The 25,145-nt window shown below is 43.2% G+C and overlaps 1 protein-coding gene across 8 annotated transcripts in view; it reads left to right on the forward strand.

Annotated features, from left to right (window-relative positions):
• Positions 1 to 24,705, forward strand: part of CCDC71 (coiled-coil domain containing 71) — a 112,125-nt gene extending 87,420 nt beyond the window's left edge. For 6 of the 8 annotated variants that reach the window (XM_073591798.1, XM_073591799.1, XM_073591804.1 and 3 more), the window contains one exon: positions 14,007 to 24,705. In XM_073591798.1, coding sequence (XP_073447899.1) covers positions 14,007 to 15,129 — 1,123 coding nt within the window. In that variant the 3' untranslated portion in view covers positions 15,130 to 24,705. Of the gene's footprint in view, positions 1 to 2,512; positions 2,637 to 9,510; positions 9,812 to 14,006 lie in introns of those variants that run through there. The other 2 variants (XM_073591801.1, XM_073591805.1) reach the window with 2 other exon arrangements.
• The last annotated feature ends 440 nt before the right edge of the window (positions 24,706 to 25,145 follow it).

Consider the following 25,145-nt stretch of genomic DNA (forward strand, 5'->3'; position numbering starts at 1 on the left):
ACTCTGTACCCCATAATAATACTCTTTATACCCTGTACCCCCCCATGTTATGCCCCCCTCCTCATATTCTGTATCCCCATGTTATGCTCCCCCTCATTTTATGTACCCCTCATCATGCACCCCTCATGTTCTGTGCCCCACTCATGTTACGTACCCCCTATGTAATGCATCCGTCACATTCTGTACCCCTCATGTTATGTCCCCCTTCATGCTCTGCACCCTGCTGTATTGCCCCCCTCATATTCTGTACCCCCCTATGTCATGCGCCCCTCATGATTCGTACCCTCCGTGCTCATTCTGTATTCCTCCATATTCTGTAACCCAATCGTATGTACCACTCATATCATGCCCCCCCTCACATTAAGTACCCTTATGTCATGCCCCCCATATTCTTTACTCCCATGTTATGTGCCCCCCTCATATTTTGCCCTTCATGTCATGTCTCCCCTCATGCCATGTCCCTACTTATCCCCCCCCCCATGTCACGCCCCCCTCATATTGTGTACCCCTAAGTTATTTGCTACCCTCATATACTGCCCCCCATGTCATGTACCCCCTCATTCTGAACCCCCATGTCATGCCTACCTCATATTGTGTAACCCCCCCCCCCCACACATTATGCCCAGCTTATATTTTATACCCCCTATGTCAAGCTCCCCTCATATCCAGCCTCTCACATCATGTCCCCCCTCATGTTGTGCCCGCCTCATATCCTGCGACCCTCATATCCTGCCCCCCCACTCTGTACCCCCATGTCATCTCCCCCTCATATTATTTAACCCCCATGTCATTCACCCTTTACATTCTGTACCCCCCATATTACGCCTCCATTTATGTTCTGCACCCTGCTGTAATGCACCCCTCATATTCAGTACCCCCATGTTATGTACCCCTCTTGCCATGAACCCTCACATTATGTAGTGTCATGTCATGCCCTCCTCATAAAATGTACCCCCATATCATGCCTTCTTATATTCTGTACCCCCATGTCATTCCCCTCATATCCTGCTCCCCCATGTCATGGTGCCCCTCATTCTGTACCCCTATGTCATGCCCTTCATATTCTGTACCCCCCATATGCACCACTCATATCCTACCCCATATGTCATGCCCCCTTATATTACATACCCCATGTCATGCCCCCCATGTTATGCCCCCCACTAAAATGCCCCCTCATATTCTGTACTCCATTGTCATGTGCCCCACCCATTATACACCCCTATGCCATGCCCCCTCATTATGCACCCCCATATCAATCCCCCCTATCATGTACCCCCATGTCTTGCCCCCCTCATTGTGTACCCCCATGTAATGCCCCTCTCATTATATACCCTCATGCCATGCCCCCCTCTTTGTGTACCCCCATGTCATGCCCCCCATTATGTACCCCCATGTCTTGCCCCCAGTTATGTACCCCCATGTCTTGCCCCCAGTTATGTACCCCAGGTCTTGCCCCCCTCATTATATACCCCCATGTCATGTCCCACCTCATTATGTACCCCATGTAATGCCCCCCATTATGTACCCCCATGTCATGTCCCCCTCATTGTGTACCCCTATGTCATGCCCCCTTATTATGTTCCCCCATGTCATGCCTCCCATGTTAAGGCCCCCCATGTACATGCACCCTGCTAAAATGCCCCCTCATATTCTGTACTCCATTGTCATGCGCCCCACCCATTATACACCCCTATGCCATGCCCCCTCATTATGCACCCCCATATCAATCCCCCCTATTATGTACCCCCATGTCTTGCCCCCCTCATTGTGTACCCCCCATGTAATGCCCCTCTCATTATATACCCTCATGTCATGCCCCCCCTCATTATGTACCCCCATGTCTTGCCCCCCTCATATACCCCCATATCATGTCCCACCTCATTATGCACCCCCATGTCATGCCCCCATTATGTACCCCCATGTCTTGCCCCCTTCATTATGTACTCCCATGTCATGCCCCCCCCCCCTCATTGTGTACCCCTATGTCATGCCCCCCCTCATTGTGTACCCCTATGTCATGCCCCCCTTATTATGTTCCCCCATGTCATGCCCCCCATGTAATGCCCCACCCATTAGGTACCCCTATGTCATGCCCCCCCACCCCCATATCATGCCCCCCCATTAGGTACCCCCATGTAATGCCCCCCTCATATTCTGTACTCCATTGTCATGCCCCCCACCCCTTATATAATATACCCCCTATTTCACCCCCCTTAATATTTTGTACCCCATGTCATGCCCCCTCAATGTTATGTCCTGACATCCTGCTCCTCCATCTTGTTCCCCCCTCACACACTCTTTGTCCTCCATGGAGGGGAGGGGTCAGGTTTCCGGTTTCCATAGCAGCCAGACAGACCGCCCCTCCCCCTCATCACACTCCGGCGCTGTGCGTGGATTGGGGGGGAGGGGCCTGCGGATTCCTCCGGCAGGTGGCGCTGGTCGGCGCCGCACACGTCTCACCTTACCCGCCATGGTCGATGGGGGGCAGCCTGGAGCTCGTGCGGAAGCCGATCGGCATTTCCGGTGCTCAGCGGGGCGGCCATTTTTTTTTCCCAGCCTGTAGAGCGGCGGAGGCAGAGCCCGGGGGAGAGCGGAGAGGGCGGGTCACCGGCAGAGAGCGGAGATAACCGAACAAGGTAGAGGAGGACCGGGGAGGGGGGGAGCGGCGGAGGAGGAGGAGGGCGGCGAGGGACTCCTCCTCCTTCTCCACCGGGCCCCGCCCACCGCCTGTCCGCTCTGTGGACGAGTCCGGGGCGGCGGGGAGACCGGGGAGGAGGGGGCGGGGACCGGACACCCCATAATACCGACCAACCGGGACACCCGGATCTCATATCACCCCCATATACCGGGGAGGAGAGATCCTCCTATACATTGTATCCTCCTCTATAGAAGTCTATGGAGGGGATCCATCATTATCATCATCTATACATTGTATCCTTCTCTATGGGGAGATTCTATCTATAGAAGTCTATGGGATCCATACAGACAGGAGAATACATTCATGAACATTTCTATTAGAGATCTATAGAAATATTATATAGGGGACATGTGTATATATATATATTGTCTATACAGTCATTGTATCCTTCTGTATAGGGATATAGAGTTCTTCTATGACATACTATATATATTGTGTCTTCTCTATAGGGATATGGACATTATAGATATATATGGGCTCTATACAGACCACAAAAAATTATATTAGAGAAATATTATTAGAAAGGGGAGACTCTCTATAAAAATAAATAAATAAAAAAAAAAAATATATATATATATATACACACACATACATTCATTGTGTCCTGTATGGGGAGATTTTACATAGACCTATAGAAGTCTATGGGATCCATAGAGACAGGAGATTACATTGATAATCATTTCTATTAGAGATCTATAGAAATATTATATAGGGGAGAAAAAAAATTATATATCATTTTATATATCTATGTTTTTGTATGTTATATAGGGGAGACTTTAATATATACACATTCATTGTGTCCTTTTGTGGGGAGGTTGTACATACACCTATAGAGGTCTATAGGAGCCATAGAGACAGAAATGTTTCTGAATGTGTAATCTTCTGTCTATGGCTCCTATAGACCTCTATAGGTGTATGTACAACCTCCCCACAAAAGGACACAATGAATGTGTATATATTAAAGTCTCCCCTATATAACATTTCTATAGATCTCTAATATAAATGGGGATATATATATATATATATATATATATATTTAGGAGTTTTTCTATGACATACTATATATCACATAAATATATATATAATAGAAGGTATCCCCTATATAACAACATTTCTATAGATCTCTAATATAAATGTTTGTAGATTTATAATCTTCTGTCTCTATAGAGCATATGTGTCTATAACCCTGTATAGATGGATACAAAAAAACTATATAAAATTTTATATATATATTTCTCCCCTATATAATATTTCTATAGATCTCTAATAGAAATGTTTGTGAATGTGTAATCTTCTATTGGAGATCTATAGAAATATTATATAGGGAAGACTCTCTAAATAAAAAAAAAAAAAATATATATATATATATATATATATATATATTCTCATCTCTTCAGAGATATGGACGTTATAGTCATATATGCTCTAAACAGACAGGAGATTAGTGAGCTATAAAAATATTATATAGGGGACACTTTTTATAACATATACACATTCATTGTATCCTGTATAGGGCTATGGATGAACTTATAGATGTTGTATAGAGTTCTTCTGTGACACTATCTATATGGTCTCTCTATGGATAGAGATATATATATATATATATATATATATATATATATATATATATATATATATATATATATATTGAGAGAGACACAGACAGAAGATTATAGATCTATAAACATTTATATTGGAGTTCTATAGAAATGTTAATTATAAAGGGGAGGGGAGACTTTATTCTATAAAATATATATATAATTATACATTCTATCCTTCTGACACTATAGACATTATAGAGAATCTGTAGACTTTATTCTATAATATATATACATTCTATCCTTCTGACACTTTAGATCTATAGACGTTATAGAGAATCTGTAGACTTTATTCTAGTTAGATACACATTGTATTTTTCAGTATAAGGAGATTATAGAGTATAATGGTTTCTCTATAGATATAATATTATAGATCTCTAGAAATATTATTACAGAGGGGAGTGTAGATTTTATAAAAAAAAATATAAATATGTATATTACACACACACTTAGAGGTGATATAGGGTATATTCTATAGATCTATATGTACATTATAAATACTGGTGCACCAAAATGAAAATTCCAATGCCGAAAATTCAGGATGCACTTGGCCAAAACCAAAATTAACCGTTTTTAACCACTTATTTCTGAGATTTGTTGTTTACAAGTTAAAACAGTTTTTTTTTGCTAGAAAATTACTTAGAACCCCCAAACATTATACTTTTTTTTTTTTCTAACACCCTAGAGAATAAAATGGCGGTCGTTGCAATACTTTCTGTCACACCATATTTGCGCAGCGGTCTTACAAGCGCACTTTATTTTGAAAAAATACACTTTTTTAATTAAAAAAATAAGACAACAGTAAAGTTAGCCCATTTTTTTTTTTTATATTGTGGAAGATAATATTACGCTGAGTAAATTGATACCCAACATGTCACGCTTCAACATTGCGCCCGCTCGTGGAATGGCGACAAAGTTTTACCCTTCCTTAAAAATCTCCATGGGCGACGTTTACAAAAATTCTGTTTTAAGTTACAATGGACGGCCAGGGCTAGAATTATTGCTCTCGCTTTACCGATCAGCGGCGATACCTCACATGTGTGGTTTGAATACCGTTTTCATATGCGGGCGCTACTCACGTATGTGTTTGCTTCTGTTTAAAAAAAAAAAAAAAATGTCACTTTTATTCCTATTACAAGGAATGAAAACATCCCTTGTAATAGAAAAAAAAAGCATGACAGGTCCTCTTAAATATGAGATGTAGGGTCAAAAAGACTTCAGATCTCACATTTACACTTGAATACAATTAAAAAAAAAAATTAAAAAAAAGGCCCTTTAAGAGCTATGGGCGGAAGTGACATTTTGATGTCGCTTCCGTCCTGCAATGGTATGGAGACGGGTGGGGGCCATCTTCCCCTCACTCGTCTCCATGTCTAGCCAGGGTGAAGATCCGATCGCCTTTGCCGACGGCTCCGGTAAGCGGAGCGAATCCACCGTAGAGACCACTCTTATTGGAAACCGGATCGCCGGCCGAAGAAGAGGATACCGGGGTTATGGCAGCTAGCTGCTGCCATAACAAAGATATCCTCTTCAAAGTAAGGACGTATATCTGCGTGCAACGGTCCAGAAGTGGTTAATATAAAAAAAAAATCTACACTCACACAGTGGAACCTCGGATTGCAAGTAACGGGGTTAACGAGCGTTTTGCAATATGATCACTGTATTTTTAAAAATCTTAACTCGGTTTGCGAGTGTTGTCTCACAAAACGAGCACGTTTCAGGCCAAAGCGGTGTGCAGTACCGCTTTTGGCCTGGGGTGGGGGGGGGGCGCCGGAGCAGAGCCGAACGTCGCCGATAGCAGGCGATCAGCGCTGTTCGGAAATGCACGGAAAGGCCCGAGGACAGCACGGCTGACCTCGGCAAATCTCAGGTAGGAAGTTTTTCCGAGTTTTGCCGAGGTCAGCCGAAGTGTCCTTGGGGCTTTTCGAGCGTTTCCAAGGCTCTCCGGCGCCCCCCTCCCCCGGCCAGATGCGGTATTGCATCCTATTGAAGTCAATGTGGAACAAATTATTTTCGTTTCCATTGACTTCTGTGGGAAAACTCGCTTTGATATGCAAGTACTTTGGATTATGAGCATTCTCCTGGAACGGATTATGCTCATAATCAGAGGTTCCACTGTGTGTGTAATAGATAGAGATATATATCTCTATCTATCTCATTCTCGAAAAATTAGAATATCGTGCAAAAGTTCATTCATTTTACTAATGCAACCTAAAAGGTGAAACTAATATAAGAGACTCATTACATGCAAAGCAAGATAGTTCAAGCCGTGATTTGTCATAATTGTGATGATTATGACTTACAGCTCATGAAAACCCCAAATCCACAATCTCAGAAAATTAGAATATTGTGAAAAGGTGCAATCAATATTCTAGGCTGAAAGTGTCCCACTCCAATCAGCTAATTAAGCCATAACACCTCCAAAGGGTTCCTGAGCCTGTAAATCAGGGGTCTCAAAGTGGTGGCCCTCCAGCTGTTGCAAAACTACAAGTCCCATCATGCCTCTGCATGTGGGAGTCATGCTTGTAACTGTCAGCCTTGCAATGCCTCATGGGACTTGTAGTTTTGCAACAGCTGGAGGGCCACCACTTTGAGACCCCTGCTTTAAATGGTCTCTCAGTCTGGTTCAGTAGGAATCACAATCACGGGAAAAACTGCTGACCCGGCAGAAAACCATCATTGACATCCTCCATAAGGAGGGAAAGCCTCAAAAACGTAATTGCAAAAGAAGTTAGATGTTCCCAAAGTGCTGTATCAAAGCACATTAATAGAAAGTGATGTGGAAGGGAAAAGTGTGGAAGAAAAAGGTGCACAAGCAGCCGGGATGACCACAGCCTGGAGAGGATTGTCAGGAAAAGGCCCTTCAAAAGATTTGGCGACTTTCACAAGGAGTGGACTGAGGCTGGAGGCATCAAGAGCCACCACACATAGACGGATCCTGGACATGGGCTTCAAATGTCGTATTCCTCTTGTCAAGCCACTCCTGAACAAACAACGTCAGAAGAGTCTTACCTGGGCTAAGGAAAAACAGACCTGGTCTGTTGTTCGGTGGTCCAAAGTCCTCTTTTCTGATCAGAGCAAATTTTGCATCTCATTTGGAAACCAAGGAGCCAGAGTATGGAGGAAGAATGGAGAGGCACACACTGCAAGATGCTTGAAGTCCAGTGTGAAGTTTCCACAGTCTGTGTTGATTTGGGGAGCCATGTCATCTCCTGGTGTTGGTCCATTGTGCTTCATTAAGTCCAACGCAGAGGTCTACCAGGAGGTTTTGGAGCACTTCATGTTTCCTTCTGAAGATGAGCTCTATGGGGATGATGACTTTATTTTCCAGCAGGACTTGGCACCTCCCCACACTGCCAAAAGCACCAAAACCTGGTTCAATGATCGTGGGATTACTGTGCTTGATTGGCCAGCAAACTCTCCTGACCTGAACCCCATAGAGAATCTATGGGGCATTGCCAAGAGGAAGATGAGAGACATGAGACCGAACAATGCAGAAGAGCTGAAGGTCGCTATTGAAGCATCCTGGTCTTCCATAACCTCTCAGCAGTGCCACAGGCTGATCACCTCCATGCCACGCCACATTGAGGCATTAATTACTGCAAAAGGGGCCCAAACCAAGTACTGAGAACATATGCATGCTTCTACTTTTCAGAGGTTCGATATTGTTCTATGTACAATCCTTGTTTTATTGACTGCATGTAATATTCTTATTTTCTGAGATTGTGGATTTGGGGTTTTCATCAGCTGTGAGCCATAATCATCACAATTATGACAAATCTTGGCTTGAACTATCTTGCTTTGTTTGTAATGAGTCTATCTCATATATTAGTTTCACCTTTTAAGTTGCATTAGTGAAATAAATGAACTTTTGCACGATATTCTAATTGTCCTCTTATGACTCATTCCCCCTCCCTTCCTGGCAAACCCTCAGGAGAAAGAGAGAGAGATAGAGAGAGCCTAGACTACTGACCATGGATATATATTTGTTGGCCATTATTGGCACCTTTTTTGAAGCAGCGTTAAGAATCCTGCTTGGTGCACATTTGGTCAGTTTAAAAAAAAAAAAACGTGCCGAAAACACACCTCCCTATTGAAAACTCAGCAAGAACGCATCAAAAATGCAGCTGTGTTGCGTTTTTGATGCATTTTTTGTGTCATATGACCTATGAGAAACGCCCCATAAGCAAGGTAAAACTGCAGGCATTTTTGGCAGCCATTATCGGCACTTTTTTCTTTCAGCACACCGCTGAAAACCCTGTTTTTCGGCGGCCAAAATTTCAGTGCATCAATAAATATAGATATAAAGGTGTGTATGTATGTAAAAAAAAAAAAAATATATATATATATATATATATTTTTTTTTTTTTTTACATATAAAATACTCTGGTCCCTACTATTTCTCTATACACCTATATGATAGTATTTATTGGATACCTATACAGAGCGCATATAGTAGTATAACCCTGTCTGTATACTGCCTATATACATATATTATAGATTTAGGTTTACAGTCCCCTCTATGTCTATAGAATGTGCTTATACTTCTATATTTTTATATATATATAAATAATAATGTGTGTGTTGTCCATAAACTTCTATAATTCTGTGTGGATGGATAGAGAATGTCCATATACTTCTAGAATTGTATATATAATTACATAGTCTGGTTGAAAAAAAGACACAAGTCCATCTACTTCAAATCAGTAAAACTTTATATTTCCATAAACTTCTATTATCTATCTAGATAGTAGAGCTGGGCGAGTTTCTCAAAAAATTAAAAAATCTGCAATTTTTTTTTTAAACTCGATTCGAATCGAGTTTCATTTTTATTTTTTTTGTTTTTTTTTTTTGTTTTTTTATTGTTTTTTTTGTTTTTTTGGACACCGCGCCGGTCCTGAGGAGCTGCGGACAGGTGTTTTTAGGTGAGGCCTCAGCTTCGAACTAGTCCGCGGCGTCCGGCCTCACCTAAAAACTCCTGCCTGCAGCTCCTCAGGACTGGCGCTGACACCTGTGTCAGTGCCGGTCCTGGTGGGAGAAAAAAAAAATCGATTTGCTGAAATTTTGAATCGATTTGACCTCTCAACTCGATTCAAGATTTAAATCGATTTTTTCCCCAGCCCTACTAGATAGATACATATCTCTTTCTGTGATCAGCTCCCCTCCTGCCCCCCCCCCCCCCCCCCCATACTTACATGATCCTGCTCTTTCCCTCCCCACAGGACTCAGATGCAGCAGCGGGAGCCATTGGCACCTGCCCATATCACTGATAGGTGCACTGCGTGTGTCAACAGAAGCACACAGTGCGGCTAGGGATTGAGCCAAAAGTAGGGGGTCCCCAGAAGAGGAGGGTCGGAGCTGCTCTGTGAAAAACCATTTTACAGGGCAGGTAAGTATGACATGTTTGTTATTTAACAGAAAAAAAAAAAATCCAACGTTTACAACCACTTTAAGGGCTCTGTGCAGAGAAGATCGGCACCTGAACCCAGAGAAGGTGGAGGCTGATAGACTGGAGGTAATATGAGACATTACAATTATATTTAAAAGTTTACTAGTATTGTGCGTTCTATTTAAAATGTTTGTATCCATGAAAAAAAAAAGTCTCAGCCTTTAGTACTACTTTAATATAAAAGATTTATATGTACCCTTCATGTAGCTTCATGTCTGACTCCTAGTTAAAATACCCCGTGTATCCTCCTCCTGGGTGTGTGTGTGTGTGTGTGTGTGTGTGTGTGTGTGTGTGTATAATCTCACACACATTACCAAAAGTATTGGGACACCTGCCTTTACACACACATGAACTTTAATGGCCTCCCAGTCTTACTCCGTAGGGTTCAATATTGAGTTGGCCCACCCTTTACAGCTATAACAGCTTCAACTCTTCTGGGAAGGCTGTCCACAAGGTTTAGGAGTGTGTCTATGGGAATGTTTGACCATTCTTCCAGAAGAGCATTTGTGAGATCAGGCACTGATGTTGGACGAGAAGGCCTGGCTCGCAGTCTCTGCTCTAATTCATCCCAAAGGTGTTCTATCGGGTTGAGGTCAGGACTCTGGTCAGGCCAGTCAAGTTCCTTCACCCCAAACTCGACCATCCATGTCTTTATAGACCTTGGTTTGTGCACTGGTGCAAATCATTTGGTGGATGGGGGATTATGGTGGGGGGTTGTTTTTCAGGGGTTGGGCTTGGCCCCTTAGTTCCAGTAAAGGGAACGCTTAAGGCATCAGCATACCAAGACATTTTGGACAATTTCATGCTCCCAACTTGTGTGGGAACAGTTTGGGGATGGCCCCTTCCTGTTCCAACATGACTTCACACCAGTGCACAAAGCAAGGTCCATAAAGACGTGGATGGGCGAGTTTGGTGTGGAGGAACTTGATTGGTATTTTCCTGCAGTGCTCATTCAGTTGAAAAGGAAACCCTGGGGTAGATTTACTAAAGGCAAACAGACTGTTTACTCTCCAAGGGAATTTTCCCCAGAGCTTAATGAATGTGGTGAAGTTCTGCTGACTTCCATCATACAATCATGCGTAAGTGATTGCACGTGATTGGGTAATCTGTGCGTAGAGAAACTTTATCACATTGACTAAACTCTGGGAAAAATTCCCTTGCAGATTGCAGCTTCACTTTCAGTTTGAGCCGTGTATTTGCCTTTAGTAAATCCACCCCATTGTGTTAACGCAACAATCCACAACGTAGCATATGGGAAAACTGCGCAGTGTACATCACCAGTGCAGACCAATGCATGTGCTGTGGTGTGAGCGAGCTCTTGGAGCTGACTGTAAACTGAAGTCCATAATGTAGTTTTTATGTAGACTTTACATACTGGAGTTTATCATTATGAGTTCTTTATTGGAGAAGAGGTTCTTATATATGCTATTATATAGCTAAATGGACTGTAGGTGGCTGCGGATCTTCTAGGGCCTTCCCAGTCTTTTTAACATGGAGAAAACCCTAAAATAACTTTCAGGTCTTGGGGGACCCTGCCTATAATTACTAAATCTGCAGCTCAGGGTGCATTAGTGTGGTTGTCCTTAGGTCAGTTGTCAATGGCAAAAATGCTCCTTACAATGGGGATCAGTGGGAAAAATGCCCCTTACATTGGTGATCAGTGAGAAGAATGTTCCTTACATTGGTGATCAGTGAGAAGAATGTTCCTTACATTGGTGATCAGTGAGAAGAATGTTCCTTACATTGGTGGTCAGTGGGAAGAATGTTCCTTACATTGGTGATCAGTGGGAAGAATGTTCCTTACATTGGTGATCAGTGAGAAGAATGTTCCTTACATTGGTGATCAGTGGGAAGAATGCTCCTTACATTGGTGATTAGTGGGAAGAATGTTCCTTACATTGGAGGTCAGTGGGAAGAATGTTCCTTACATTGGTGATCAGTGAGAAGAATGTTCCTTACATTGGTGATCAGTGAGAAGAATGTTCCTTACATTGGTGATCAGTGGGAAGAATGCTCCTTACATTGGATGTCAGTGGGAAGAATGTTCCTTACATTGGATGTCAGTGGGAAGAATGCTATGGGGTGGATTTTGGGTGAACATTAAGTGAATCTGGTGTGAAAAAAAAATAATAAATGGCCCCCGATATCTCATATTCAGTTATATGGCCATAATATAGTTGAAGGTGACTGTAGAGCTCATTCTATAATAAAGGTATATATTCTATTATATGGAAACTATATAGCCCATTGTTTTCTTAAAGGTAAATGGGCACTGTAAAGATCTAGAGGCGCCTGCGTCCTATATACTATAATATAGGTATACAGATACTATATCTGTATATAACCATGAGCACCTTCTTTTACTTTCCCGCACATCATAATTGTCCATATGCTCTGCAAGTAGTACATTTTAAAAGTGTAGAATGAGATGGGACATCAAGCGTTATTCACTAAGGATAGCCTATATATATCTGTAAGTTGTGCCATCTCCACACTGAAAAGTGTCACCACCTCCTCCTGCCATTTGCTAGGATGATGCATAAGTTGTGTTTTGACCAGCTGCTACACAGTTGTGGGAGACAACTGGGACTCCGTTTGGCCACTGAACATAAAAACAAAACAAGGGCTTTATTATTCTTCCAACTGCATGTAGTAGGTATTGGGTTGCGTTGATATGCAGTAGGACTCAATGATTTTGCTGTCCTTAAATTGACACTCCTAAAATAGGTGTAGAAAAGGTGAGTTCATAGCAGCACTAAAGACCAAGTTGTCCATGGCTTGGTGGCTCAGGAACCTGGCTTTGTGGTCAAGGAAGCCTTTCTTCTAGTTTTATGGAAGATCCTTGCCATGGATGTCAACCTGGAGTCTTGGGTGCCCTGCCAGTGCAAGGGACATAGATGTCGGCAGACTCTTGTCTCCTGATCAACCTTCTGTAACTTAGAGTGATTTGGTTGACCCTGTAGCACCGAACCACCAGGCTGGAGGGTCTTCCAGATTCAGTCAGGCAAGTCTTTAGTAGTGTCATACTTCAATCATAAGGAACCAGACGTCTCGCTGCAGCAAGGGAAGTAGAGTGGGTTCTGTCTTTGCACTGAACTTTATCTGCCAGCCTTGTCTGCTGTTTATATACCACATGTTGACATTTGGCAGGCAGACTTTCTTAGCCAGCAGTGTCTGGATCTGGGGGGGGTATTCCAGGACCAGAGTCACAGTTGGGAGACACTGGATGTGGATCTCCTAGCCTCCAGGTTCAACAGCAAACTGTAACGGTTGGGATGGAGGCCGTTGTAATGAACCTCATCGCTCAGGCGGCTGTGGTACTCCGCAACCTGGTAAAATTCCTAGAAAACACTTTGTGGGCTCTTCCACATTGTCTGGATCTTCTGTCTTGAAGACCAATTTACTGTCCTACCTCACGGTCTCTGGATTTGACGGTATGGCTGTTCATGGGGACATGGGCACCTTTTTGAATACAGACATTCCCAAGATGCTAAAAGCTAGGATCAGCAAAAGGGAAAAGACGAGTGCTAAAAACATATATACTTTTTATTAGTAGCTGGTGAAAAAAACAGCCATAAAGAGCCAACACGTTTTAGCTGTCAGGCCTTAGTCATGGCTAAGGTCTGTTGGCTGAAACGTGTTGTTTTTTTGTGTCTGTTTTTCACCATAAACAATGTAAAAATGATGCTTGTAGAAACAAATAGTCATCGTTCTTTTTTCACATTAACCAATGCATACTGAGGATGCTAAACTTGGTCTTGGCATCAAGACTTCAATGACCTTTGGTCATAAGGCGGTTAGGTACATTTAATATTTTCTAATTCTACAGTTGCAGTCCTTCTCAGACTTATTTTAGGCCGCTTTCACATGGGGTGGACCCCGCCAGAAGTCCGCCTACTTAGCAGGGAATCTGTCACTGATCCCCGCTGAGCTGGCGGATGGCTTGCCTGTGTCCGCTTATGCTGAGTTGACACAGCCCACTGTCCATTATTGGCAGTCAGATGTAAATGGACCACCTGTCCTGTTTTACACCCGATGGCCATGTGATTCGATAGAGGGCAATGGGGGGGTCTGGTCAGGTCCACTTAAAAAAACTGACTAATGGACCTAATTGGTCCACTCGTGTGAAAGGAGCCTAAGTCTTATGTTTCTGTGGAGTTTGACATTCCTGCTGCAAAACCTTTTAAATGTCTACTTTGTTTTAGGCTCTCTGTCTTGTAGATGAACTAAGTCTTATTTCTCTTTGTGCGTTTCATTTCAGTACAAAGTTAAGCCGACAGACACTGCCACCTAATGCCATGAATGACCACATGGAGAAGAAGGCCGTACACTCCTGGTCACGTTTCTCCTCTGCTGGGAAAAGTGCCCTTGAGGAAGCTTTAAGGGTCTTCAACCCAATGTCCAAAGACCTGACTGACACAGAGACACAGCTGGTGACATTTCTGCAAGGACTCCGGGAAGAAGGCTACCAGCCCACCATTCTGAGCAGCAAAGATGTATACGGATACAACTCAACCACTGCAAATACACCACCCCCAAAAGCAAAAGCCCCATCTAAAACCACTTCTGCGGTGTCATCTTCTAAAACACAGACCAAAAACCAAAATGGCAGGGTGTCCAACTCTACCGTGGATATTTCTGTCAAAGCTACTAAAATTTCACCCAAGCCCTCTGCCAAAAAGTCTGCAAATTTACTCTTGAGCTCCCTGAAAAAGACAGACTTAAAAAAATCCAAAGTTTCCACCGTCGATTTTCCCTCCAACATGTATCCCGGAGTTTATCCTGCCATGAGACTGTCCGTTGTGTTGGAAGCGATAGTTCCAATTAAATCAGCGGCTTCCTCCATCGAAGCCAGCCTTAGGCCACGACCCGCATCAAAAGCCAGCTCTAAGGGAAAAAACAACCAAGCCTACCAGTGTTTATTAAAACAGACATCTCCTCCCAATGGGACAGTTTTAAATGGAGCCAATGGAAGGATCCTAAAGGAGAATAATGCTTGCAATACCTTGGGGGTCTTGAATGGGAGAATCTTGGTCAGCTCTCCTTCCCGTTGCAATGGTATGACCCACACCAAACAGAACACTAAGCTGCAGGTGGATGTCATCTTTAAAGATGAAAAGTGCCAACAGGCTGGCAAGGACAAGAAACGGAAACAGACCGAGGCTTTCCAGGAACCGTTGCCTAACAAAAAAATCAAAATTTTCATTCCGTTGGCCAAAAAGCCGACACTTGATAAAGACAAATACAACTTGCTGAAGTCTAAAGTTATTAAAGTAGACAAAACATCCTCTGATGAAGATGTACGGAGGAAAGCACAGCAGATGCTAAAGGTCAACTTATCTCCCGTACTCCGAATCCAGCCTCTTTTACTCAACATCCAATAAAGTGTGTGTTTCTTTGCTTCTTTTCTTTGTTTTTGTTTTTTTTTGGTTTTGTTTTTTTTCTTTAATAGACTACAGTTTTTTCCTTGTACGCCACACTTTGGAGCTTCGCAAATTTTTTGTACACTCTGAGAACGAAAGCTGCTGGCTGCCCAAATTTCTGAATCTCCCCCCTCCGAATCTTCTGTGGCTTTTTTGTCACTTTATTTCTACAGTATACGTGTGTGGTGCAAATGAACACACAGCCATGTCTTAGGAATGACTGGGGATGAACATAATGGAAAGCAGGGCGTGGAAGTCTTGGTTTTGCGATCATGGCGCGTTTTTGATACATGAAAATATGTACATGTTGTGCAATAGTTTTAAGGACTTTTTTTCCTAAGGTATATGCACTGTGATTTTTTTTTTGCTTCTCTGTACAAGTTGTTACTTTGCTATTTTATTTAATTGACTAGGGACTGTTGTATGAACATGTTTTACAATGTACCAGTGTAGGCCTAACAACGACTTGGTGACTTTGTTAAAGTTAAATTCCAAATATAGGTGTGGAGCCCAGATTAGTCTGAATAGGAATTTGGGGCAAGATGAAGAAGATCTTTGACTTGCAAGGCTTAGTCTGGTACGACTGTATTTGACAAATAAAACGATTCTTCCTGTTATTTGGCCAAATGTTGAAAAGAGGCACCCTTTTCTTCTAATAAAATAGAACCCCCTCTTTCTCCAGCATACCTTACCTCCGTTTTTGTAGAGTCTAATCTGCTAGTCCTCAAGGATCCCATGCCCCCCTGATCCTAAAGTTTGTTGCTTCTGAGTCAGCTGAAATGCACATGCATCCACTTTGCAGTAGGATTGGTTGATGTGGTACTATCCCTGTAATGACGCTGGTGGCTTCCAAGTGGCGACCCAATGGCCTAGTAATCCTCAAGAACCTCACAGCCCAGTGATCCTCACGTTGCTTCAAAGTCAGCTGGGATGCTGATGCATCCACTACGTAGTAGGACTGGTTGATATGGTACCACTACCGTATTGGAACTGGTGGCAACCCAATGGCTCAGTGATCCTCAAGAACGCCATGACCCAGTGATCCTCAAGTTGTTGATTTTGAGTCAGCTGGAATGCACATGCATCCACTCTGCAGTAGGATTGGTTGATGGTGTACTATCCCCATAATGGCACTGGTGGCTGCCAAGTGGCAATCCAATAGTCCAGTGATCTTCAAGAACCCCATGGCCCGGTGATCCTCAAGTTATTGCTTCTGAGTCAGCTGGTATGCACATGAATCCACTCCGCAGTAGGATTGATTTGATGTGGTACTATCCCCGTAATGGCACTGGTGGCTGCCAAGTGGCAACCCAATGGCCCAGTGATCCTCAAGTTGTTGCTTCCAAGTCAGCTGGAATGCACATGTATCCACTCCTCAGTAGGAGTGGTTGATGTGCTACCATCCCCAGTATTGGCACTGGTGGCTCCCATTGGCCCAGTGATCCTCAAGTTGTTAATTCCAAGTCAGCTGGTATGCACATGCATCCACTTTGCAGTAGAATTGGTTGATGTGGTACTATCCCCGTTATGGCACTGGTGGCTGCCAAGTAGCAACCCAATGGCCCAGTGATCCTCAAGAACCCCATGACCCAGTGATCCTCAAGTTGTTTCCAAGTCAGCTGGAATGCACATGTATCCACTCCGCAGTAGGATTGGTTGATGTGGTACCATCCCCGTAATGGCACTGGTGGCTGCCAAGTGGCAACCAGTCCAGCTGAGCTGCAGCAGGGTCCAGTGATGAAAGGTAGTCTTGAAACTAGGTGTGAGGTACCAAGGTTCTTAATGATTAACCTAACATTGCAGCGAGTTATAGATGAAAATTGAATGGGATGCTCCATTCTCTGTATGTAGAGGCAGTGGGTGCCCCTTTTCAAAAATTCTAGTTAAACAAATTCTTTAAACCAATAATGGATTATTGCTACGGACCCCTTTTGAGCAGAAGTGAGTTCACCACCTGGACCAGGCGCAGACTATAAAACCATGGTCTCTCACAGCTATAGCTCCTTCATGGGTGGACAGTACCTTAGTTCATCCAGTCAAATATAAGGGTGCTGTAATAGCAGTTTTATCTAAGGGATGAAGTTGGTCTGTCGGGTTCGGTCGGTGTGTATGGTCCTTAAGCTTCAGCACCGCTCAAATTTTATTAGATGCCTGCTGTTTGTTTAAAATGACTGCACTCTCATTGAGAGGTATGTAAAAAGTGTAAGTTCACCTTCAGGAAGATTTTCCAAAAATCCCCCTGTGCTGTTCTGTATCCAATGAATAGTGCATGCCAGAGCACCTCCTGTTGTAAATGGTGAAGGTCCTCCCTGTTGGACAGCCTCTTCAGAAAAAACGTCTAACCACTTTTTCCCCCCTCGGTCCTGCCGTCTGCAGGACAGGCTGATTATCAATGCGGCCACTCCAGGGCGACCCAACTGCGCACGTGCGTGGTCTTTGGCTCTAGCTGAGCTCAGCTAAAGGAGGAGACTACTTGAACAACCCAGAGTGGCTACTAAGCTGGAGCTGGAAGAGGATGCACTCACTGCACATGTGCAGCTGCTAGGGGGCGCTTTTATTGTGATTTTCAGCCGGTCCTGCGAACAGGACAGAGGGGAATGAGGACCCCAACACCTGCCTTTGTAATAGGAAGATCGTCACCGTTTACCATCAGGAGGTGCTCTGGTATGTACTATTCATTGGATACAGAATTGCATGGGCGATTTTTGGAAAATTGGCTGTAAACCTCAGATATGAAATCTGAACAAAGCATATCCCGCTATAGTGTGTACTTGTCTCAATCCAGAGCACTAAGTGTCATTTCTCTCTGTTACTTCTTTCCTCTGCTATCAGCATGAATCCCTTCCAACAAATTTTTCTGACACCAAGAAAAAAAAAAAAAAGGTGACCGGAAGGAGCTCTAGCACACAGCATGTAATTGACAACCTCAGCTCTGGAATGTACTATTTAGATACAGAATTTAATTTGAAAAATCTTCTTAAAGGTGAACTTCCCCATGCATCCCCATCCCAAGCAAAACACATCCGCATGCTAGAACTCAAACTTAAAGGCTTCAACGAAGCAGCTTGGCGAAAACGTTTTGCAAAACTCTGCCATACACACGGTTATTATTAAAGCCGAATCCCTTGTGAACAAGACCTTGAAAGAATATGGATGTGTCAGCTCCCCTGCCTTTTGCACATTCTTATTGCCCCTTGTGATCCCTTAATTGAACTTGGTGGTTTGTGGTTATTGTGGAGAAAGCAGGTGGGTGACGGGGAGCAGCTGGGGCGGCATGGAGGGCAATTGTTTTTGATTTACTAAAACTTTACTAAAACTTGAGCCCTCAGCATATGGTGCAACCGTGCATGGTAGCCAATCGGCTTCTAACTTCAGCTTGTTCAACAAAACTTGATGGTGTTCTTCAGACCTTCTTCTTTTTGCATGGAACTTATTCTGTTTTGAAGAAACATCCCCATGTCCATTCAAGCAAGTTGAAAAACTCCTTGCGTATTGCCCTGTCCTCATTGATGGCATTTGTTTGTTTTTCCAGGATATCCATCCTCTGTTTGATGTCCATGACATTTTGTTTTGTGTCCTGAATTTCATTCATCTTCTCCTTCATGTGCTTTAAATTTTCCTATGTTCTGCTGTATATCCATCAGCTTATCTTTAATCTCCAACATTTCACTCTTCAATCCTGCTGTCTCCTTCCTTGTTACCTCGGCCTTAAGGTTTATGTTAAGCAACTTGCAACTCATACCAATCAAGGTCACTACAATGGCTAAGAAACCCCATTTGTGGGATGTGTGTACCTGTGGTTGTCGATCAAGGGGTATAATTTTGGTCACCACCTCTGGCAATTGTTTTTGGATTCCTTTCTTGGCATGCAGAAGAAAGGTTGATGCGTGGAGGAAGAAACTGTCCTCTCTGTCGCCCGTGTCTCACCTCCTTGGCAGCTTGGGGATATGAGAATTGCCATTGCTGACTTTTTTTTGAAAGGAGCTCACTCCAGGACCAATCGCTAATTAGTGGGTTGTTGATTTGGCTTGAGCATGTTTTGTTGGTTTTTGGTATACTGGATATGTAGGTGATTGTTCCATGAGAGTGACATATAAAGTAGTGAATCAGAAATGAGGCTGAGCGCCATGGAATGTTTCCCTTGAAGTGACACTGTCAGTTTCCTGCAAGAGAAGAGGTGGTATGCTCACATCCCCGGTGGCCTGTTGTCCTTTCTTCCACCATTCCATCACTACAGTGCTGGGAATGTTTCCCCTCCCCACTACCACCAAGCGCTGTGGTTCCATCTATTGATCCCGTGTTGCTACCGAGTCCGGCAGTGAGAGAGGATTTGGAGGATGGAACTACAGATCATGACAGGGGACAGAACCATCTGAGACACCTGGAAGAGTCCACCGGAGGGAAGGTAGAAGACTTGGACCACCAGAGAGGTGAGGACCTCTTCTCTTGCAGTGAACTGTGAGCTTCGCTTTTTTTTTATTAAAAACCACACAGGGTTGGTTTAGGGTCCATTCACGTTAAGCGCACGTAAATACATGTGCAGTGATATGCATTCGCGCTTTGCGTTAAAATAAAAGCATTTTTTAAAATTTATTTTTTAACCTCTTTTCGTCTTTAGGAGCTTCTAAATCCCGGGAGGCGGGCATTCGTTTCATGTGACCGCTGTGATTGGCTGTTACAGCGGTTATGTGATCGGAAAGCTCCCAATCACAAGTGTGCACTGAGATGTTTCTGGTCTCCGCCTGTGATTGTGCTTTTTTTTTAACCCCCTTCCCACTGCTGCCTCCCGAACCTGTAAGAACTTCTAAATGCCGGGAGGCGGGCATTCGGGTCATGTGATTGGCTGTCACATACTTGGCTCCCAATGGCGAGTATGCATTAGGAGCTTTCTGGTTACTGCGCTTTTTAACCCCTTCCCACCGCCACCTCCAGGCCCGGTAAGAGCGTCTAAATACTGGGAGATGGGCGTTCGGGTCATGTCACTACTGTGATTGGCTGTCACAGCGGTCACGTGATCAGTAAACTTCCGATTTGCAAGTATGCATCAGGAGGTTTCTGATTCCCGCCGATGATTGTGTTTTTATTAACCCCCTTCCCACCGCCGCCTCCCGATCCTGTAAGATCTTCTAAATGCCGGAAGGCGGGCATTCGGGTCACGTGACCGCCATGATTGGCTGTCACAGCAGTCGCGTGATCAGAAAGCTCCCAATCGCAAGTATGCATTGAGAGCTTTTCGGGGCCCCGCCAGTGACTGTGCTGGGAGCGCGCAACACTCTCTGCACAGAATGGTGTTTTATAAAGGACCACATATGTGCAGCCTCTCTGCGTTTTTAAAGCCCACCTGCTGAGGGTCCCTGTATATACGCCACGTCGGTGGGAAGAGGTGACCTTCACTACGTTATATTCGTAAGGAAAACCTCAGCTGTTTTTTTGATTCTTGCTTTTATGTGCTGTACCATTTAAGCCCCGAACAGGACGAAACATGTTGGAGAAGTTCTCTACAGGTGGAGAGCTACAGGAGCTGAAGCTATTTTTTTAATTTTTTTATTTCTCATTCACATTTGTGCAACAGGGAGTCTGTGCAGACGGCCACCATTTTGTTGCATTTATGTGCGTTGCATTGTGCTTACATGCATTGTGTTGCATGCACATTCTTTTTTTTTTTTTTATTCTTTTTTTTAAGCACAACGCACTGGTGTGAACTGCTCCTATTGAAATGCATTGATTTTTCAATGTCTATGCGCTGGCATGTGTTGATCATTAGTGTGAATGGACGGCAGCGGTATGGAATGGTGGGTATGAGCATTTATGCAGCCTAACTTTTGGTGCATTTTGCTAGTTTTATGGGGTACATGTAAACCCACATACAGCCGCAAGCGACCATTCACTTGTATGCATCATAGCAATGTGTCCCGCAAATTTAACATTTATACAGCCCAATGCGCCTGCGTACATGAGACCTTATTTATCATTTTGTCTTAAAGAGAACAGTTATTGCGTTATTACAGTGTTTACTTGGGAGTAGATTTTGATGCCGTCGCTCTATATCTGAATAATGGCATCTCATATGGCTGTATATAGCTGGGAGTGTATACTGCAACCCTCCACTTGCTGAGATTTCTGGACATGTCAAATCTCATGCCAAATCGGCGGCAATTGCACCGTCCGAATCCGTGCGCTGCCGCACCGATTTCCCTTAAGTAGTTTTTTGTACTACTTTTGCCGACTTCGGGGTGCGGTTTTTCAATAGATGTCTGTGCAGAAACCCGCACAGATGTGTCCTGAAATCGCCCCCCGAAGTCGGGACTGACATGCGGGAATGAAAGGGAAGAAGAGGGATCAGTAAAGGATAGTCACTCTTCATGTAAAACAGCCCATGCAAATGTATTTTATTTATTTTTTATTGTTTTTAACTAAGATTTCCATTAAAAAAATACTTTTTAAATGTAATTTCATTTTTTTTTTTATTAAAATATCGTATGAGGCAGGTTTTTCTTTTTCTTTCTTTTAGGCTTTTATTTTTACCTGATGATCCCGCCAGTAAGTCCCGTTTTTCAACAGAACAAGCTCTCCTGTAGAGGTAGCAGTTACAGGGATGAGACAAACCATTTAACTGACGGGTGCTTACCGTGATTGGCTTTTATTTATTCATGTAAAACCTTTTATCCCCAAAGGGATCAAGACTGTTTGCTGTAACTGCTTATAAGGTGTGAGCTGGAGTTTGGCTTCAGTTTTAAATCTCATCTAACACTCCCCTTCACCCACACTGACAATGCTGCTCTCCAAAGGTGCCCCCTGTGCTCCTTCATCCAGAGTGGGGGGGCTCTAATACAGGGAGGTGAGTTACTGGCCAGATCACCAGGTGAAAACAGTAAAGGGGGGGGGGGGCCTAATAAGAGAAAACTAATGCAGCCACCACATCTGATTCCATATGATACATTTTTGGTTCTGGGTTTAATACTGCTCTATATAATAGAGGCGTGTTTATTCTTGCTTGAATCTTGGAGTAATTTGTGTAATTTCTTCAAGATTTAGGCTCGGTCCCCCTAGATGCGCACTGCCGCTGCACCGCATGTTTGTGAACAGCTTCAATGGAAATCAACGTTATTTGACGTCGTGCAAATTGGTTGCATGACGTGAAATAACATTTCACGTCATGCAACCGATTTTGCATGATGTGAAATAACATTGATTTCCATTGAAGCTGTTCACAAATATGCGGTGCAGCGGCAGTGCGACTTTAAAAGGCTGTCCTGTGCGTTTTTTTTCTGAGCACTGCGGTTCAGGTGTGAATTCCAGGCTCCATTGAGTTCTATGGGAACGCTTCTGAATCGCACTTGTGTTCAGGATTTCGGCACAGATTGCTCTCCTACTGCGGGAGTTGACAGCCTTTATGGACTATGTATTGGCCATTACTGAAATTGCAGCTGTGACAAAAATCTGGCCATGAGCCTTGCAAATTTGCATCAAAAACGCACCTGAACCGCTGAACAAATGCTTTTTTAAAAATTTTTCAGTGAAATTGGACATACAATTCTCACCGAACATGCATGAATCCAGCCTTAAAGTTCAGCTTTAAAGCAGAACTAAGCCCAATGGTTTAACAGTTTAAAAAAAAAAAAAAACACATCCTGGAAATGTAACTGTCACCTTGGATGCGCTCTCAACCAAACTGTCAAACCAGCCAATGGCTGGTGTCATAAATGATCACATGTGCAGCATTCGTGGTAGTTGAATATCAAACAGAGGCCAAGATGAAAGCTTCCTTGGCTGAAAACGGTCGGAGGGTTTACTTCCTCTTTAAAATGGAACTATACCCATCGATTTAACCGTTTAAAAAAAACACGTGTCGGGAATGTAAGCGTCATGTTGGTTGTGCTCTCAACCAAAACTATTAAATCATCCAATGGCTGGTATCATAATTGATCACATGTGCAGCACTCGTGGTAGTTGAAGATCAGAGGCCAAGATGGCAGCTTCCTTGGCTGAAACGGATAGGAGGGTTTACTTCCCCTTTTAAAATGGAACTAAACCCATCGATTTAACAGTTTCAAAAAAATTACATTCCCCAGCATGTTCTGGGAATGTAACTGTCTCATTGGATGTGCTCTCAACCAAACTGTCAAACCAGCCCATGGCTGTTTTCACAACTGTGAACCCAGCCTTAAAGTTCAGCTTTAAAGCAGAACTAAACCCAATGGTTTAACAGTTTTAAAAAAAAAAAAAAAAAAACACGTGCTGGAAATGTAACTGTCATATCGGATATGCTCTCAACCAAACTGTCAAACCCGCCAATGGCTGGGGTCATAACTGATCACATGCGGAGCGTCATGGCAGTTGAAGATCAAACAGAGGCCAAGATGGCAGCTTCCTTGGCTGAAAACGATCGGAGGGTTTACTTCCTCTTTAAAATGGAACTAAACCCATCCATTTTAATAGTTTCAAAAAACACGTGTCGGGAATGTAAGTGTCACATTGGTTGGGCTCTCAATCAAGCTGTCAAACCATCCAATGGCTGGTGTCATAACTGATCACATGTGCAGCACCATGGCAGTTGAAGATCAAACAGAGGCCAAGATGGCAGCCTCCATGGCTGAAGCCAATAGGAGGGTTTAGTTCCGCTTTAAGGTGTCCTTAGATAAAGCATCACAATACATTTTTGAATGGGCTGGATCGGCACGAGCGGCCTGTGTGGGTGCATTGCTCTTTACTGTATTGGGGTGTCATTCACAATGGCACTTCATCATGGTTTGCGGGGTACATAGTAAAACATGAATTCACTGTATCTTAGAAGTGCGAATGGGGCCCTAAATGTGTGTGTTAAATGCAGCTAATATAAGTACCTGATTCTGTATTGCAAGTCCCTCTCCTGTAGACCTCAGAATGACAGCGTTGGTGCTGATTTGTCGACAGAAAGGAAAGAGAGCTGGTCTTATTAGTCTGCTGCTGCTCCTTCGGTGTCCAATCACTGGTCACTGTTTATACTTGTTGGAGAACAATTCGGTTACCGCCTGGCAGTAGCTTCCTTTGCTTAGGAAAATTTGATGATGGAATCCTCGTGTTTCAAGACTTTTAGCTGTTGAATTTTTCAAAGGGGTAAAGAGTCATGTTTTTTTTGTTTTTTCTTTTTTTTTGTTTTTTTAGTACCCAAAACACCAGGACGTTATTTAATTCTTTAAAAGTGTACCTTCCGTTGTGCTACGAAAAAAAAAAAATCTATATTTTTCTATAATTTTCTGAGAGTGTTGTAAAAGTGTACCTGTCCTCTCCGTCCAGTGGAGACAGCCATTTTGTGACGGGAATCCCAAAGCGGCAAAATCTGAATTCAGAACCCATAGGCATTTTATTTTTATTTTTTTGGGGGAGGGGGGTGTTTCAGAGAGCAAAATGGCTTCCTCCTCTGCAGCTAGGCAGCAGGTGCGGGTTCAATTTTGTGATTACCATCAATGGAGGCAAATTTCGTTTTTTTTTTAAATATTTGCTGTCGTTTTTGTATTGCCGATGTTAAAAAAAAAAAAAAAAAAAAAAAAAAAGACATTGGAGGTGACAAGTTAATTTATCTTTTCTATTTAACATCTTAAAAAGCTGCCATGTCTGTTTTAATAAAGATCTGTGGTCTTGAATACTTCTGCTTCTTGTGTTGTCATTTAATTCTTTTTGATATCTTCTCGATTTCTGTTGGTGTTGCACGATATGGTTAACCACTTGCTGACCAGGCTTTCTCTGGCACTTTTTGTTTAAATCAGTATTTTTTGCTAGAAAATTACTTAGAACCCCCAAACATTATACATTTTTTTTTTTATTATTATTTACTTTTAGCAGAGACCCTAGGGAATAAAATGGCAATCATTGCAATTTTTTATGTCGAATGGCATTTTAAATAGAAACCTAACATGTCATGCTTTAACCACTTACAGACCGGAAGATCTCCCCCCTTAATGACCAGGCCATTTTTTGCGATACGGCACTGCGTCGCT

Source organism: Aquarana catesbeiana, linkage group LG07 (assembly GCF_042186555.1).
Source record: "Aquarana catesbeiana isolate 2022-GZ linkage group LG07, ASM4218655v1, whole genome shotgun sequence".
Taxonomy (NCBI): domain Eukaryota; kingdom Metazoa; phylum Chordata; class Amphibia; order Anura; family Ranidae; genus Aquarana; species Aquarana catesbeiana.